This window comes from Micromys minutus (assembly GCF_963924665.1).
Source record: "Micromys minutus genome assembly, chromosome: 17".
NCBI lineage: Eukaryota > Metazoa > Chordata > Mammalia > Rodentia > Muridae > Micromys > Micromys minutus.
In genome coordinates, this window is record NC_137952.1 from 48125927 (window position 1) to 48145164 (window position 19238).

The 19238-nt window shown below is 41.4% G+C and overlaps 1 protein-coding gene across 2 annotated transcripts in view; it reads right to left on the reverse strand.

Moving 5' to 3' along the window:
* The window catches only part of KIF16B (kinesin family member 16B), a 249667-nt gene that overhangs the window by 131343 nt on the left and 99086 nt on the right, over positions 1-19238 (reverse strand). For both annotated transcript variants that reach the window (XM_080931299.1, XM_080931298.1), the window contains exons 13-14: positions 1363-1482; positions 479-530 (exon numbers count right to left, since the gene is read on the reverse strand). In XM_080931299.1, the coding sequence (XP_080787425.1) occupies positions 479-530; positions 1363-1482 (172 nt within the window). The remainder of the gene's footprint in view (positions 1-478; positions 531-1362; positions 1483-19238) is intronic.

Genomic DNA, 19238 nt, shown 5'->3' on the forward strand with positions numbered 1-19238 from the left:
ATCACATTCTCTACCCGTAGTCTAGGGACGCCCAGAACACTGTCAGCAGACTGCCGCCTGCGCAGACTGGCATGCCGGCCTGCTGTGTGCCCTCTCTCATGCTTCGCCATCACCTTTGTGTAGAGAACTTTCTACATCTTGCCTTTTGAAGGAGTGGGATCCCTTATCCACCGGCTTATTTCCATCAGTCATGGTGACAATAGAGTGACAGGTGTAGAGTGATTGAAGTAACTTAACTGGCAGGACAGAGAATGGGCATGGGGTGGCAGAAAACTGTCATGCTTTAATTTGTTAGCCGGACTAACCATCCTTGATGTTCAGTTGGGTTGTAGTCAAATTCTAGATGCACATACACTGAACAATAAATATACTTCAACATTTTCTCTTATAACTATATCCACATCAGTCAGGAAAAAGAAGATTGTTCATCATCTATGGCTTTTAAAAACTGCTGAGAGGAGATCATTGATAATCTCACCAATATCTTGCTCTGTTGAAGCATCTTCTCTGCCAACGTAAGTCTGGCCTTCCTGAGAAGGAAATTCAGTACCATCCGTTAGTGAGTGAGGAAGACATCCTGCAGCTCCCCGTCTCATCCTACCTACAAGCGTCCCACCTGCCAGGCAACAGAAGGAGGATGGGCTCAGGCGCACAATGGCTTCGGTGAGCTTACGGTACTGAACACTGAACTGGCATCCTATGTGGTCTGCCAAGTACCAGCACCACTGCAAAGGCTGAGTGCCCCAAAGTGAAAGCTCTTATAGTCAGCTTAGGGCAGCCATTTCAAGGATGATTCAGATCAGTGGACAAGGACTTCGTTGTGTTCAAAGATGCATGACATGAGAAACCACAAAACTCCAGATAGTACAATGTCATCTGAGACATAGATCAGAGAAAAGCCATTAAAATTGAGGTCATAAAGGCAACCTTTGATAACTGATAAGTTACTCTGATCTCTAGAGCAGTGGGAACAGTTTAGAACCGAGGCTGGCTATCTAAGAGAAAGGTATACAATTAGCGGAGGAGCCAGCAGCTATGCACAGAGCAAGTCCCAATTCTGAGCTCTTGTTCCTTCCTCAGTTTTTCTACCTTTTTTCCTTATCTTCCTATTTTATGATTCCACAGAAAAAAAGCCAAAATGGATGACTCATCATTTAACTTCAGAACTCTATATACACAGGAACTTCAAATACCACTGAATCCCAATGAACTGTGGAAAATCCCCAAAGGCTCAAGGATTTGTTGTATGTTCTTTAATTTAATAGTTGTATTCATGGCCATAAAGCATTATAATAAACCTTGCTACAGTCTAAGGGGAAATCTGGAAACAAAATTAGAATGTTCCACTTAAGCAGTTTGTACCTTCAAGTGATACAGGATGATCCCAGTACTCAGAAGGTCATCATCAATGCCGATCAGGTGAGGCAGCTCAGAGTCCAGAACCACACCAATGCCCTCTTTCCTGAGGGCGAGGGTTTGCTCCTGAAATCAGGAGGAGAGAGAAAAAAAGGTTATTTGGAGGAAAGACAACTTCATATTAGGTGTCTTTAGATATTTGAAATAAGTAATATTTTAATTCATATTAAAAAACAGAAAGAAAACTGGACTTTAAAACCTGGTAGGCAGTAGGCAAAGTGATCTTGGAACATATAAATTGTTCAACATAAAATGAATTAAACTCTTAGCTTGATATATATAGCCTTTCAAAGTCAATCTCAAGGCCACTATTCCTTAGCAAGGATTTTACAATCACCCTCTATAAAGTATCCTTTCTCCCTTCTTCAGAACCTGCACTTTCTTAATAGCAAGCAGTCTCTTTAACTGACAGTCCCTCTCTCTGGTACAGGATATGCTGAGCATGTTTTTGAGATGGCAGTGCCCCAACTAAGTTCTGCATCTCTGCATCAGAGACACCCTCCTCACCCTGAATCATCTTCCCAGGGATTCACATCTCTCCCACATACACACACCTCTAACAGTTCTTCCCACTGCATCCATGGGGGTGGTTTAAATGGGAAATGCCTCCCCCACAGGCTTAAGTATTTAAACATGTGATTCCCAGTTAGTGGCTCCTTGGAAGTTTTGAGTGGTACAGCCTTGCTAGAAGAAGTATGACACTGAGACCAAGCTCCTATTATTTCTAATTTGCTCTTTTCTTCTGCTGCCAGGGAAGGTGAGAGTTCTCAGCTTCCTGCCATCATGGAAGCCCTATGTTGTCTCCTCACCATGATGGACTTTTATACTTCTCAACTTTAGTCAAAATAAGCCCTTCCTTCTACATGCTGTCTTAGTCATGGGGCTTTATCCAGCAACAGAAAACTAACTATACAAACCACAGCTCCCTCAGCCCAGCAGAACCTTCTATGTGTCCCCTGAAAGAGACACTTCTACACACAACTGCTCTGTACTTCCCAAATTTCTCCCCACCACTCTCTTGAAACCACCTCATGAAGGCTGTCAATCCTGGGCTCTGCTCACACTCACTCCCTGAATAATGAATCTTGCTTCGACTCTTGACTTAGCAGCCATTCACATACTGAGGATTCTTCAGTTAAAAATGATAGGACATACCTCTCCCTTAAACTCCATACTTAAATACTTTTACCTGCCTAGCTCAGTATATTTAGAGAAAGAACAGATTGTTAGCTCAAACTTAACACATTAAAAAACAAACAAACAGAAAAAGTCCTCAAACCTGTAGACTGTCCACCCCATATCCACCCTAGCAAATGCCAATCTTGTCATTCATTCATCAAGTGAAACCCTGTGACTATACGTCACTCAGTTCTGTCTCTAAATTCCACACCCATAGTGCTGAGTCTACCATAGAACCACCCTAAGTCACTACTCAAACTATTTTGGCCAAACGCTAACTCATCATTACCTTTACCCTGGATTGCTACAATGACCCAAGCTATCACTTAAATTCACACATCAGTAGCCAGAGAGATGTCAGAGCAGGTAACTCTGCTCTGAGATTTTAAATGCCCTCTACTATTGCTGAAATGCTAAGGTCTTTATAATGTTTTGTAAGTACAGCTTGACCTCATCTGTTCCCAGTCTACACTAATCTCTTGCCACTGCCTCCTCTGGTTTGCTGCTCAGCTCAACTGTAGGACTTCATCACTGGTGGTACTGCTTTAGGGGCTAGAGCATTGTCTGCCATTGCTCTTCTGTCTTTTCCCTGGAAGCAGGGTTTGTGCACCTCACCACTACTGACACTTATACCTCATTCTTACCTACTGGCCTCAATTCTCGAATGTTGATAATAGCTTACATCTGTGCGAGGTAGTAGCAACCAAAGATGCCCCCGGGTATTCCCATGTCTCCCTTGGATACACAACTTGTACATAACTTGTGCATTACTTCCTTCATGTCTGAATTCAAAGTCCCTCTCTCCAACCCACTGCAAAACAGAAAGACCTAGCCTTCCTCATGCCCACTTGTTTCCCTCTTGAGCAGCTCTGAACCTCATATTCACCAAGGGACTGAGTAGGTAGACATAAGAAGTTAGGGCAGTGTGTCATATATAGACTCAGAACAATCCCCCAGAAACCAACAGGTTCATGTTCCGGTCCACGCACAACTGGTCTAAAACTAAACTGAAGGCTCTGGAGAAGTTCAAGGTGGAAAACTGACAGATTCCAAAAGACTTAGGATAAACATTTCAAATAAAATTGAGCTGAACTGTGTTTGGATGAGATCTTCCTGGGGAGTGAGACAATGCTGTAGACATGACGGTGCTGGGCTGGCTGTAAACCCTAAGCTACCGTGCACATTTTCCAGTCAGAGATGACTCCTGGGGACTATCTTCCCAACTCTCACCTGCCGTCAAGACATACTTCTCTACCTCAGAGCTTGCACCCAAGCATGCCACCTTTTCTTTCTGGGAAGAATCTATGAACTATGGTATGTTGCCGTTTCATCCAGCAAACAACATACTACCTAGCATTTCTAAGTAAAAGATTCTAAATTTCGTAAGCAGTGCCCAGGCAAAACTCAAATACTGAACTCAAAGGGTCCTTGAAAAGTTCAGGGACAGGGCATGGAGAGCGGGGAGTCCCTAGAAACTTACTTCTGTAGACATTTAGATTTTACATGCAAACTTGAAGACCTGAAGTCACCTAAGAGGATAAAAAAATGAAGGGACCCAGAAACATGGGCATTAAAAAAAAAAAAATAGGACATAAAAACCACCATTTGGAAGAAAGCAATTTAATTTAACAACCATTAAATAGATACACAGAGAAATGGCCAACACATAAGTTAAGATTCTAGAAAAAAGAAATGAAGCATCTCATTGTTCTTCAATTACTCCTCCTATCAACCAAGCTCTCATTCCATGGCTGGGAACCTCAGACTTTGAGGTCGAGACATTCAGTAACCATGATTTATGAGGCCAAGGCTCTTGCAAATCATGGCTGAAATAAGCACAGAACAAGCCCTAGTTCTACCTCTCAGGTTGGTAGGATGCATGACTTCCCTTCTGATGATGGAATTTCAACAGAAGTGAGACACGTGATTTAAAAATATATACATTATAGAGAGAATTTAACGACTAATTTCTATCTATAAAATAATGCCCACTGGACACGCGAGTCTCTGAAGCAGGTGACAGTGCTGCATAAAGGAATGATGCTCCAAGGGGTGTGCTGGTTCTGTCATAGACAGGAAAGGGAGGAGGTGACTTAAATCCAGAGACATGTCACATTATCCTTTTACAAAAACCATGGATATGAATCATGTGGGAGTAGGAGAGAAAAGAAGAAGAAAAGGAAAGGAAAGAAAAGGAAAGGAAAGGAAACTTTTAGAAAATCATAACAGCTTTGGCTTAAACTAGAAAAATCATTTTGGATTACATTCAAGTTCACTGTAATGTTCTTTAGAAAAAAAAAGAAAGAAATTGTTTTTTCTCTTCCTTATAGTAAGTTTTATAGACTTTGGAAGGCATTGGAAATTCACAACTTTGGAACTGTTCGGCCAAAAGCATTACTTGTTCCCAACTCATCACACACATACACACAAACACACACACAAAGACACACACACACACACACATACACACACACACACACAACATGAACAAAGCCTGCATCTAGCAAAGTTTTTCAGGACTAAGAGTGGGGCAGATGAATTTTTGATTAATGCTGCCCTAAAGCTCTATGACATTCAAGCTGCATTCGACTACATGATATTATAAAAGTGTCACCTCATAAAACTGAAAATGAGGGTTTAAATCATTGCTCAAGTGAAAAAGTAATTTCAGACAAAAATATCTATCACATATAAAATATTTATTGAGTGGCATCTACTGTTATACATAATTTATGAAACACCTCTTGGATAAGACAGAATGCTTAACATAGTGGGGCTGGCACCTCCCATAACTCCTGGCACAATGGGCCTCAAAGGAAGAAGTAAAATATGTAGGGTTGCAGACAGCACACAGGGAAAACCGCTTTCGTTCCACAGAGTGTAGCTGCATGAAAAGGGGACCTCAGAGTGCTTAGATGCATCCAAACAGCATCAGGCCATTTTAAAGAATGTGTTTCTTACATTTACAAAAACTAAAAAAATCAACTCAACATGTGTTGCCCCAACCTCCAAAGACTTATCAAGGTAAAACATGTATAATGTAAACCAGCACATGTTCAGTGTTGAACGTGGGGCTGACGGACCTTAGCCACATTCTGCGGGCATCAGAACTAAGGCAGAGAAGACTCCATGAGAAAGCTGTATGTACTGTAGGAGTGGCCTGTAGCCACCACACAGCATCCAGTGAAGAGGGCTCAGCTTTTAAATCATGCCTCTATCCTTCGTCTCTCACACTGAGTCATGGAAACCCAACCATTTCCTCGAACAGCTGAGTAAGTTGAGACTAACAGAAAGTCATGCTGGACTAGGAGTCTAAATCAACGGCACAGGAAAAGCTTAGGAGGCATGAGCTCCTGGCTCACACTGAGTTTGCTAAGAGGAGACAGCCAAGCCAGGCTCATCTTAAATCATGCCATGGTGCTGGTCATTTGGTACTGCATGGAATGATTTTGAAGTGTTTTTTTCCCAAAATAATGAAAAATAAATGCCAGAATTTTTGGTCCTATCTATTTTACCAACCAGTGACACTGCATAGCTTTGGCTCATAGAAAATACAGCTAACTTCTGCAATCAGCGCACAGACATGACCAGATGGACGCATGAGGGGACCTACAGCACGTGCCTAATGTGAGTGGGAAGGGAAAAAGCAAGCAGACAACAAGACTTCTATAAAAATAGAAGCCTGCAGCAGAGGTTATCTGTCAATTTGAAAAACTGCACATGGTTGAATCCAACAGATTGAAAAGAAATTTAAGTGTTTATTGTCTTTCAACAAAATGCATCTTTATTCTAAGAAGTATTTAATAAAATATCCTGCTAGGTTGAGAAAAGGCATTACGGGACCAGTTGGATTGGTTTGTCTTCACTGTTGAGTAAATTTAGAACTACCATAGAGATGCATCAAAGGGTTAACTGAGGGGAGGGGACCCAGTCTTGCATGTGGGAGGCACTGTCACATGGACTGAGGTCTTGGACAAATATAAAGAAATCAAGCTGAGCACCAGCCTCCATTGCTCTCTGCTTCCGGACTATGGATGCAATGTGACTAGCTGTAACCCATTCCTGTCACTGTGACTTCTCTTCCATGACTTCCTGCCTTGCAGACCACACCCCAAACTGTAAGACAAAATAAAGCTCATTCCTAAGTTGCCTTTGTCAAGTATTTTGTCATAATAAGTAGATAAGTGGCTAATGTCCCTTGTCTATAATATACATATTTTTTATCCATGTTTTGGTGAAAAGACCAGCTCCAGTTTGGAATTGTGGTCCTCCTTTATGACAGCAGATTGCCAGCATCAGCGCCACTTTGTGGCAGCAAGTGGAACTGCACTTCCTTTCCCATGGACACCAAAGACAGGACTCCACTGTCTCCAGGAACTAAATCTCGACTGAAACTATTGAGACAGTTCGAAATTTTGTCCTTGGAAGACAAGTTGGCTTTCAGCTTACATGTTTAAAAACAAATTCCCATTATCCTCGAAATTCAACAGTGTGATTAGGACAGACCTGAGTTGAAGAGTCTTTCTGTTTTCCTGGAAAACGATGCATTATCCCAATCTACAGACTCAGTTTTTCCATTTTATGAAAATTGCTCTGTCTTACTTCCTGTCTTCTGTTGCATCTGCTGACTCTCTACTCCAGGAGCAGCAATTAGCCCAACACGTACCGTCTCAGCCCCTCTTCTAGCTTCCAGCCATGTTAATATCCGATCACTTCATCTGTATTCACTCACATTATCCAGCATTTACTCCAGTAACGTGACTTTCAATGTGTCTATAATTGTCTTTGATTTTCTAATTTTATTTATTAGTTCTGCTATGATGTTGTCATCTTAGAAGTCAAGATCTTTTTTAGTCTATAATCTCTTTTTCATCTTCCCTGCTTTTTATTATCATCTTTCTTTGTTTATTGAGTTCCTGCTTCTCATTAGCCTGTTCCATGGGATGAAATAGCGGTAAGGCTCCTGTGCCAACACATGTTTGCATCTAGATAAGGATCGCTTTGTCTTCAGCAGGTTTTATGACTCTTAGTCATTCTTTCTCCCCACTGCCTTTTACATAGCTGTCCTATTTCTTCCTTCACTAGAAACTTCCACATGCTCAACACAAGACTCCTGCTGTGCCATCTATGACCCCGTCAGAAGACGGAGTGGTCTGTACTGTTAACTATTCCTCTCTAACTAGAGGCAACGAGAAAGGAGAGAAGACCTTGTAGAAGGTACCTTAGACACGCTGGGGCTCCACACTCTCTCCCATTAACTGTGGTTTGTGGAGCTCCTTCCTTCTGCTTAGGACCAATTCCAAGTGCTGCAGGAAGGCAGCAGCCCAGCGCTGACCTCTCACCAGGACTTCTAGCATCAGCTGTCCTCACTTCATCCCACTGCCACTCTTCCTTCTTTTACTACGATGCACTAAATTCATATATGGAAGGTAGAACCATCTTCTCAAGGACTGAAGAAGCCAGATGAAAACCCTGCAGTGGCTGCCCTTCCATTCACTGAAAGTGAAATGATGTCCTCATCTTCCTCAACCTGTCAACATACAACCCTCTGGCCTCTTCTCCTCCACACTCAATATGGCTCCCAACATCTAACATAGTGGTTGGCTCCTCAGGATGGGGCCGGTGAGCAGTATTCTGGTGAGGAGGAGCACTTCTGAACAGATGGGCTCAGCAGGCCCAGCTATCACCTGTTCTGTGGAACTAAGAAGGATGACTGTCCTGGCAGGGCTGGCTGGTGGCCTCTTTACAGTAAACATTGTTACTAGTGTCCTTCTACTAAAGAGAAACTCTCAGGCGAGTTCCATCTCCATCATCCTCCCCAATGTAGGGACATCATTTAAGCAGAAGACTGCTTAAATGATGTCCCTACAGTGCATGCAGCTGGAGAAGGGACCGTATAGGTCCTTATGATGAAACAGTGCTCTTTGCTGAGCAAATCATCCAGATGCTGCTATTTAAATTATGCAAAATACATAATACCAATTAAAGAAATTATGTGTGAAAATATGCAAGAGCAAATTTCCTCACATTAATATTTAACTAGACTTTTTAAGTGGAGCAGGATCTTATGATCACAAGTACTTTAGTATATTTGACCTAAATGGGAGCCTAAAATATCCAGAGGATACACAGACAGCCCTACAAGGGTATTTTCTATAAAGCACAGACTTTCACATATGGTGGGGCAGCTAAATGCAAGGATTATTTTAAGTGGGATGCTGTATTCCAGAAAGCCTCAATCTGACAAGGGCCTTAAACTCTTGTCTTCTAAAGCTGTCCTGCTCTTGTTTCTCAGCCATGGTATATGCCAGGCTTATCTCAGCCTCCCAGCTTTCATTCAAAGGATCATGTCCTCTGGTTCCCCCAGGAATCCTTCCAGCTTCTCGCAGGCTCCTTCTAAAAATTTTGTCCACGCCTATACTGGTGTATAAGATCATCTCTAATGAATGAATCCCTTGCTTCTCCTCCACAAAAATAAAAATTGTTTTGCTTTGTTTTTTAATAAAAAAGACAGAGCATAACCCCCTTTCCTCTAATGACATAATATTCAACGTGAATGCCAAAGCCTAATTTGTCCCATGAACCGAACTGCTCAAATGGCTGAGGAGGAGGTGGACTGTCAGGAACTCACATCCACACCAAAGGGAGTCTACAACCAGGCAAAAACGATGGAGAAGTGAAGGCAAGTGCCACAGAGAGAGCAAATCAATCCCAAGCCTGAGCACTAAGTAAACAACTGTCCTCTGTGAATGGGATAAGTCAATACTTTCTAGATTGTCACCCAAGTCCAGTCATTCTGAGAGTTCGTGTCACTGAAGCTCAGCTCAATCTCAGAAGACCCTAAGTGGTTGAGAATAAAAACACATATCTTGGTCACATAAATACACTCATAGCCAATTGTATTTTCCTCAAGTATTCCTGGAAGTGATACACTACACTTAGAAACATAATTAATAAACTGTCAGCAAGATAAACTGCAGGGAATCAAAAGGGCATGCAGGAAGGAGTGTTCCAAAGCCCAGATACAGTTCAGAGTGCTGTCTGCACAGACCAAGTTTATTAAAACAAAAAAACACAATCCATTCTAAAACAAGAAATCACGTTTGAAAGCAGGAAGCCAATTCTATGCCATCATAAAACTCAAGCCTCCAGTCATTAGGTGTGTCATAAGCAACTTATAATCTGGGTGTGGTGTATTCACAGCACTCAGGAGGCTGAGGCAGGAGGACCATATGAGCCCAGAGTTCAAGATTTAACTGGACAATTTATTGAGATGAGACTCTGTCTCCGACAATAACACAAATAAAACATTTGTTTCTAAAGTTTAATAAACTGAATATTATGTCATTGTGGAACGCTGTTTGGTAGTACCATCTAGTTAAATAATACCTATGCCATGTGATTCCGCATTTCCACTACAAAGCCCTGAGGCAGGAGAGAGGGGACAATCATAGACTAGATCAGGCTCAAGTGCTGAGTGTAATTTTTATGTTATTAGATGGCTGAAAGACAACCCAAAGCATCCATTTCATGACATGTTAAAGCTATATAAAACTCAAATCTTAAGGACGTTTTGCTAGAATACGTGTTCCATGCTAGTTCATGTATGTCCTCTCTGGCTGATAGCTACAGAGAGCAACTGCTTACTTTTCAATGGGTTTTGGTACCAAATTTGCCAACTGCTGCAATCGTACATACAGAAGTCCATGGAAAGACAGGCTCAAAGCAAAACCCAAGCAACCCCTGTAAACTACCCAGATATGCATGAGAAGATTTGAATGGATACATTTCTGGAACTTGTTTAATGAAATGATACAGGGTTGGTCCTCCATAGCCATTTCTTCTATATCTGTACATTCAACTGCAGAGCAAAAGCATCCAGAAAAGAATCGAGAGGCTCAAAAAAGCTGAATCTTCAGAATGCCAAGCACTAAACCAATTCCTCATTTTTTTAAGGTGACACAAGTGTGCCTTTCTAAAGATGCCTGTGCCCCCCAGCAGCTCTGTAGCTGGGCACTGCTCATCACAAGGCTTGATTCTACTGTGCAGTGAAGCCTTTCAATGACTGTGCCGAACACCACGGCTCCCATTCTAGATATACGCCATAGAATAGCAGCCTGCATGGTGCGCATCTTTATCAGGGGACTTAGCATCCTCAGGGTTTGATGTTAGGAGCAAGCGGGCCTTGGAGCCGATTGCTCGAATATACCAAGATACACAGTATAGTAATGAGGAAGAGCAGCCATAGAAATCACAAATAGAATTTTAATAAAGCACACAGAGGAGGAAAATGTTCAAACTTTAACAACGCTTTCAAAATACCCAAAATAATCTTGCCATATAGAAATCAGAATTATGGTTACCTTCCAGATAGTAACCGGAAATAAACACTGGTTAGTCAAGGTGTTTGGATTTCATGCTGGAGTATGCCATTTCTTCATTTTTATTTTGGCTAATAGTAATATTCAGTTTATGAATGATAGTCAATGGTCCGCACAAGCATCAGCCTTGTTCTTCAGAGCCACCAGGAGACTTCAGATGCCATGGTGAACCCACCATGATGTAATCTGTTCATGAGCTGGGGACCTCTGATTTTCCACTAACTTTGGAGGTGGGACCTGCTAGAAGGTGTTTAGCAAATAAGGGAATGGATCAGGACTCTGTCTACCACAAATGTGAATATGAATCCATCCACTTAAGGCATTTCTTGTGTACCATACATACATGCACAGGGCATGAAGAAGTCTAAGGCCAACATTTGGTGTCTCCATCTTATCTCTGAGACAGGGTCTCTGGAATCTGGATCTTCCTATTTGCACAGACTGGAAACCTCCAGGGATTCTATGTCTTCGACAGCCAGTGCTGGGGTTACAGAGCACACCGTGATGCCCAGCTTTGACATGGCACAGGCGACTGACGTCAGGTCCTATACTTGTGCTGCAATCACTTGCTAGACTGAGACAGCTCCTAATCTTTGTATTTGTAACTGGTGAAGCACCTATAATTTTTTTTCTTAACATGCTAAATCTTAAGTTTAAAATAACATTTAAAACCCAACTACACTTTCCTGCTTTTTATTTTACTAATAAAACTGTATATACATTACCTACACATTTACCCATCCAGTTACAATAAACAAGTCACACAAAGAAACACTCAAAGAGATGAGACTACACTCACATTTCCATCATATCTGCTCAATAGATACTCCCTGAACTAACCCAAGAGGCATCCTTCTCTATGCACAGTCCCTCCTACTCCCTCAATTTTCACATTAATATCAGATAAACACAGAATACTAGCCAGACACTGACAATAGGAAAATATGTTCCTTTGTACAATCTATACATAAAAGTATGTATTGATAGAAGATTGTGTACCTACAAACAGTCCAAAGTATTAGTCAGTTAAAGAAACGCCCTGCTACCAAGGCATTTATCACTTCCTTTATTCAGTTCCTGTGGTCAAGATCGCACCCACAGTCCGAACCGTAACAGTGCTTCTTGGCCACTTGCTTGTTTTTGACTCCTAAGTGGATGCTCCTAAGACCCAACCATATCAGAAGAGGAGACGTACCTTGGTTTGTGCATCTCCTTTAAGGAACTGTCTTTTGTTCTTATTCTGATTCTTTTAGACAGTAGCCTTTGTCATCTTAACACAGGCCAGCATTCACTATACACATCACTATACACCCTACCTTGCACATTACTTGGGTTCATGCCTTGGGACTCCTACTGAGCTTGAGCGTCGATAAGTACACTAGGGCTTTAAGTCTTATGCTAGGTGGGCTCTGTCTGGAAAGCAAGGCCTCTCGGTGCAAGTGGCTGAGCTCCTACTTATGACCCGTGACCTGGATAAGTCCTTAAACTTGCTCATCTCAGTTGTTACAGGAACGATAGTGCCCACCCCACTGTGCTTGTAAACATCAACTAAGAACATGCACACATAGCACCCAGGGCCCTACAGGGACCAGGTGAAGTCTAGACAATACTTCTTCCATGTAAACTTGCCAAAAGAATAGACACGTGTAATTTATTTACATTATCATAAAAAACAATAGCAAAATCTTTGGGTTTGTGTTGTAAGTAAATCTAGTTTTTGGTTAACTCAATGGAGGTTGAAGTCTTTTTCTGGAGCCAGTCTAAGACGGAGAGTTAGTTTTCATGCACGTGCTTACGGGTTCCCCAGGAAAACAGAACGAGCACAGACTGAATCACTGAATGCTGATGGACTGGCATCTCGGCAACACCGTCTATGCTCACCACGCCTTGACTCTGCAGTGCATTTGGCCACCTAGCAAGCGCCCACTGTGAGCAGCACACAACCATTAGCGTATCTCCCTCCTGATACCATGACGGGCTCTAGGTTGCAGCTCATCACTTTCTGAGCAAGGAGATGGTAATGCATATTACAGCTAGCACAATCCAAACTAAAAACGCAAATTTAAGTCAAGGTTTTGATGAATATAAATTGTTTCAACTCCACTGACAGAGCCATCAGATGGTCCAACTGAGTCTGTGTTATGAGTCACTCTCTCACTCACTGTTAATCCCCCTCCTCCCCACGTCTATAATAAATGTCTATACGATGGCTAATGCTCAAAATCCAGGACCTTAGAAAGAACCAGGCCTCAGAAATAAATACATGTGTGAACCTATACATTTATTTATTCATTCTTATGATATATAGACACACACACACACACACACACACACACAAATAAACCCAGAGTCACTATCCAAAGGACTCTACAAAACTAATTTAATAGTAGTTGTAAATGAACAATTTTTAAAAAGTCACAACTGGCTTAGATTTCTAAGTATTCTCAAATGTATTGAGTAGCAAAGATGACTATTTTTCTAGAAAAGTTGATTTTGATGTTTCTATGACATTTTGTATTGATATCTGCACTCATCACATGAAGAGAACATATGGAAGGTTCTGTTTCACATAAGTGTGGGGGAAATCATGATGGTCTGCAAAGCATTATAGTAAACACAGAAATTCGACTCTAATATTCAGAAATCTTAAAATCCATTCAGCAGTAACTTTAGAAGGATTGAATCTAATAAAACATTAGAGTGTATGCTTTTGTGCATCCCTCTTCTTCCGTCTTATTGTCTTGTGATTCATTTTTATTTCATTTACAGAAAGTTAGTATGCAATGGATTAAAATTCAAAAACATTTAAAAAAAAAACCCTGAAACTGACCGCTGATAATGTAGATAACCTGCTTCCTGTGGGAATCTGCCAAAATAGGCAGCCCACACCCTGGAGGAACGCAGAATGCGTTGCTGCTGCCTTCATGTCTACAGTACCCATGAAGAGTGGTGGCTAAGGAACAGGAACGAGTCTGTCATCTCCCAGGAAAAGCAGTTTGTCATCCTTAATGTGAACACAATTTACCTTTGTGCTTCAGCTAAACCATGAGGAAACAATCCGGAGAGCTAAAAATCAACTCTCTGCTAAAAGATAAATCCAAAAGTTTAGGTAAAACCATAAAGGAACCCCACTGTGGTCTTAATAAGAGCAATGACAAACATCGGATGATTCCAATGGCAACAGCCCTATGATCATTATCAACCCACCAAATTGGGGTTAGTTTTCACTTTAATTAATCTAATGAACCAGTTGCTTGGCTTTGGAAGGCATGTTTTAAATGTCACTGCATACCCCGGGGCTGCAATTCTCTCCTGTCCTGTCTTCATTCCATTAACTCTTGTCTATGCTGACATTTTATCTCTGCATCCACATATGCCATGATAATGTGATCAATTTGTGCTTTATTAACCCAATTAAAATATAGAAATTTTACAGAATGAAAATTTACAAAATTAAAACAAGTTCTTAAAATAAGCTATATCATCATTTTTTTTTAAAGTATGTGAGAATATAGCTTCCAGATTTGCTTATCTAAAAAGACAAAGAATCTAGATGCTAAAACCAGGAAATACTAATCCAATTATATGCATGTATACACCACTTAAATCCTAGGTACTGTACTACTCTAGTGATAAGCATAGTAGACATGACAAGTAGAGCTGGCTTTCCAAAGGCTGTTCAGACACCTGACTGTGCCCTGGATTAGATCCACACACAGTCACCAAATCTAGCCCCACACCACCTCTCCTACAACAACAGTATCTTTTCTAAATTGGTCTCCCAGTGTAAAACAGCAGGCAAGCACTCCAACACGAAATGCCTGCTCTCTTGGAAACTAAGTGAGCATTTAAAAAAAAAAAAATACCCTGAAATCACAGACAATGCTTGAACACATGAAAGGAGCAAAGAGCTTCACACATCTCTTTGGGAGCTCATTTGATTTGCCTTAGATAACTTAAAACTTTTTTTATTTTGTTATTATTTTAAGTTCTTCTTGCTTTAATAAAACTTACTATGCCTATAAAAGACTCCACTCTAAGTTCAGAGACAGTAAGTGTCGCAGACAAGGAACAAATCACAGACTAATTCTGATGTGATGCCTTTGATTGCCACCTTCCACTGAGACCAGAGCCCTGGTTTCCAAATCCAGGGATCTTGGGGCAAAGGAGGAAGTCAGTGCTCCAAGGGGTGACTGACAGTGTCGTGATGAAGAAAGGTGTGAGGGGTTTGGATCCCAGCCTGAAATCACAGCAGTGAGCATCCAGAGGCAGAGGTAGGAGAAGGGTAGGGCACTATAGTAAATGATGAAAAGGGGAGGAGGTGGGAGGGGAGAATAAGAAAGAGAGGGAAGGGGAAACTAAGGATAAAGAGAGGGAGGGGTAAGGGGTGAGGAAGGACAAGGTATGGTCGACAGGAAATGCCTACTGAAGAAGCACCCTAGTAAAGGTTCAGGAAAGGCACTAGCCAAAGCAAGGATGACCAGATAAAACGAACACCAAGAACCAACAGCAAATCTTGCATCCCCAATTTGCTTCCCAGTGAAATCTTAATAAAATGCTGAACAAACTAAAACCTTATCAAATACTTTGGAATTTAGAAATAAATGTCACTGAGCCAAAAAGGGGGTGGGGGAAGATACACAAACCAAACAATCAGGGGCCTATCTGAGGAAAAAAAAACTGCTACATCAGACAGGATACCTCAGCCCTTTAGCTAGTTTTGGTAAGAAGATCCTCCTTCCTAAATCAGTCTAGGTTATTTCATGGTCTGGACCCCAGCATTTCTATTGATGAACACACTAAAGCTCCCATGGCATAAAACAGAGACAAAAGAAACAGGCAAATGGAGGCAGAGCCACCCAACAGTATTCCACAGGAAAAAAAGACTCATGCTGCATTTATGCTATAGAAATAAAGTAGGTGCTTCTACATACTGTGATAACACACCCCCACCTTCACCCCACCCCCACATCTTCATCTGCACAACAGGTCTGTGTCTGGTCAGACATTCCATGTTCAACATTGCACTGCTCTTTCTGCCTGGATATAGCATAATGAATTAATGTCTCCCTCCCTTGGGCCTCTCACTCAAGTGAAGTTTTGCAACCCAGCACTTCTCAGCACCTGGTACATGGTATATATGCAAGAGACAATGCAGGGATCAACCAAGCTTCAAGCACAGAGAAACTCGACATTTAGAAACAGATAGGGTCGTACTTCAGATCCACGTTGTGATCCTCAGTTTGATGAAGAGGGAGGAAAGCACCACTCTTTGGAGAGCAGAACAGAAAATGACAAGCAGGATAAACCCCACCCTGACATGAAGACAGCTTATTTTAAATGAGAGAAATGTGCAGGTATGAACAGACTGTGGTTTGGCTCAGACGACAGCAACATCTTCTGCCATTCCTACAAGTTCTCCAGCAGGTGAGGGTCACTCAGACACTATGTCAGTGTCTCCCCCAGGCATAGGAAATAACCTTGTCAGCGGGTACCCTGAAAGCTGTCTTGCACACTCACTTGGCAAGTACATCTAAAAGAGTCTTTCCAAATGCAGGTCATGTGGGATAACACACAGCTATTGTCTTTAGGGGAGGCATTTCTGTCATCGTAAATTGTTATCTGGCCTTCTGGTAGGCAGCATTTATAGCTTCAAGTACATGGTGCTGCTGGACCCAGGAAACACACAGACACCGCATGGAATAGTGAAGGACTGGGGCAGAGAGGGGGCAGTGGAGAAAGCTCCTTAGCCACTTGGGAAGTTAATGAAACACACACTCACACTTCTGACAAGTCATAAATGGCTAAAGCTAAGATTTCCCCGGAAAAGGGACAAAGGGGACTGATGCTCTGCAGATGGTATGCACACACAGACACACTGCAGACAGCAGCTGAGAGAGGAACGATGTCACTTTAATATGAACAATTTTATTTAAGGCTCAAGGGTGGTACTTTGATCTGATATACCTTAGCTAATGATGCAAAGTCAAAAAATAAAGTCCTCAAAAGTAGAAATGGAAAGGGAAAAGGCTTTGAGAGAAAATGGTAGTGTAATGTCATTGTAGAACACTCTGGGAACGAACAGGTGTCGTCCAGGCTAGAGACAGGGCGGAGAGGACTCCATTAACCTATGCAAGAGTAGCTATCAGCACAAGCATACATCTGCATAAATCCTGGAAACAGAAAGCACATACAAAGATGGAGATATACATGTGCACTCAGAAGCAGCACTGAAGCCACCAGCAAAGAGGTGAGCCATTCATACTGGCCCTGTCAAAAGTTGTAACAAGTTTTAATTCAGTTACCTCCTTAGTACAACTATGGAAACCCAGGATGAACCTGAGAAACAAGGAGACAGGATCAATATCAAGTTAATGCCAAAAGCATGTAAGAAAAAAATGAAACCATAAGAGAATATGTATCTGGATCTTGACATTCGACAGCATCAAGGCAAGTAACAAAAACCAAGCAACACAACTGAACGAGCACATGGCAAAGGTCTGAATGACAACCAGACCTAAATAAACGGCACATCATAGACTGTACAACAGGAGACGCCCACGTGTAGCCATGGAATAAGATTTTAGCAAGTCTAACTATTAAAACTACTGCTGGGACAGGGCTAGAAAGATAGCTCAGGTGAGAAGAACATGAGCTGCTGTTCCCGAGGAAGTGGGGATCAATTAGCACACACATGACACCTCACAACCCTCTAACTTCACTTCCAGGAGATGAACATAATACACAGACATGTGGCCAAAAATACCTATATACAAGAAATATAAAACAAAATGAAAAAAAAAAAAACATCTAAACAAAAACCTACTGCTGGGATGGAACGGTATCAAGGTGGTAGGTGCTTCTTTCTATCCCCTGTGAAACATATTCCAGGAAAACTCAGAGCAGGTTTCATAGGATTATAGGCTGATGACTCAGAACTTTGAGGTACTAAACGAGGTGGAAACCTGATTGGAGCTGGAGTTTTCAAAGAAAGATGAAGAGATATTCTGGGTTAGGCCACTCTTCACAATGTGGGGTAAGCAGCACATTACTGAAGAATGAATGATCATTTGATACCAATTCTTAGAATCAAATGAAACTGAAAAGATAGCATAGCAAAACATAAGGTAATATAATGAAAGAAATCCTAAGAGGGACATTTGTACCAAAAGTAGATCACAAATAAATAGCCCTTAGCTAGGCCCTCAAAAAAACAACAGCAAGACAAAGCACAATGAGTACACAAAAAGAAACAATAATCTGGGCAGAACTGATAAAATGAGAAATAAATAATACAAAAATTCAAAGAACAAGGTTGATTCTTTGAAAAGATAAACAATATAGGCAAAACCTTAGCTAAACTATTGAGAGAAAGCAAAAGAATATATAATTAGAGTTAAAAAGAGAGAATTTACAACTGCTACCAAAAAGGTGGTATTAGGAATTGCTATTGAAATTAAAAAATACCTTAAAAATTTATGCTCCACTATATGCAACAAACTAAGAAATGGAAGCCTATAAGTTACCAAAAGTAAACCAAGGTAAGATGCACAACTTTAAAAGACCTATAAGACAAGTAATGAGATCACTGCAGTAGGAGACATATACATGGACACACATATATCTTCCAACCAAAAATGTCTAGGGCCAGATTACTGCTAAATTTTTCAGATATTTAAAGACATGCTTCTCAAACTATTCCATAGACGTCTTCTGAAGAGACACCATGACCAAAGCAACACTTAAAAAAGGCAACATTTGGGGAGCTTGCTTCCAGTTTTGGGAGATATCATCATGATGAAAGCATGGCACAATTCATGACACTGGAGCTAAGAGCCACATCCTAGTGGAAAGGAGGAGAGGGGAGAGAAGGAAAGGGAGGAGAGGAGAGAGAGGGGAGAGAGAGAGGAAAGGGAGAGGAGGGGAGAAGAGGACAGAGACTAGGTTTAGCATGGGCTTTTGAAACCTCAAAGCCTACTTCCTCATGACACATTTCTGTCAATAAAGCCATACAGCATAATCCTTCTAATCCTTCTCAATAGTGCCATTTCCTGATGACTAACCCTTCAAATATATGAACCTATGAGGGGTGTTCTTATTCAAACTACCACAAACAAATCACATGATCATCTCTACAGTTGCTGAAAAGGCTTTTGAGAAAATACAAAAGCCCCGAAGAAACCAGAAACTGAAGGACCATGCTTCTGACATAATAAAGGCTATCCAACATTTTACTAATTGAGAAGAAGCTCAATGTATTCT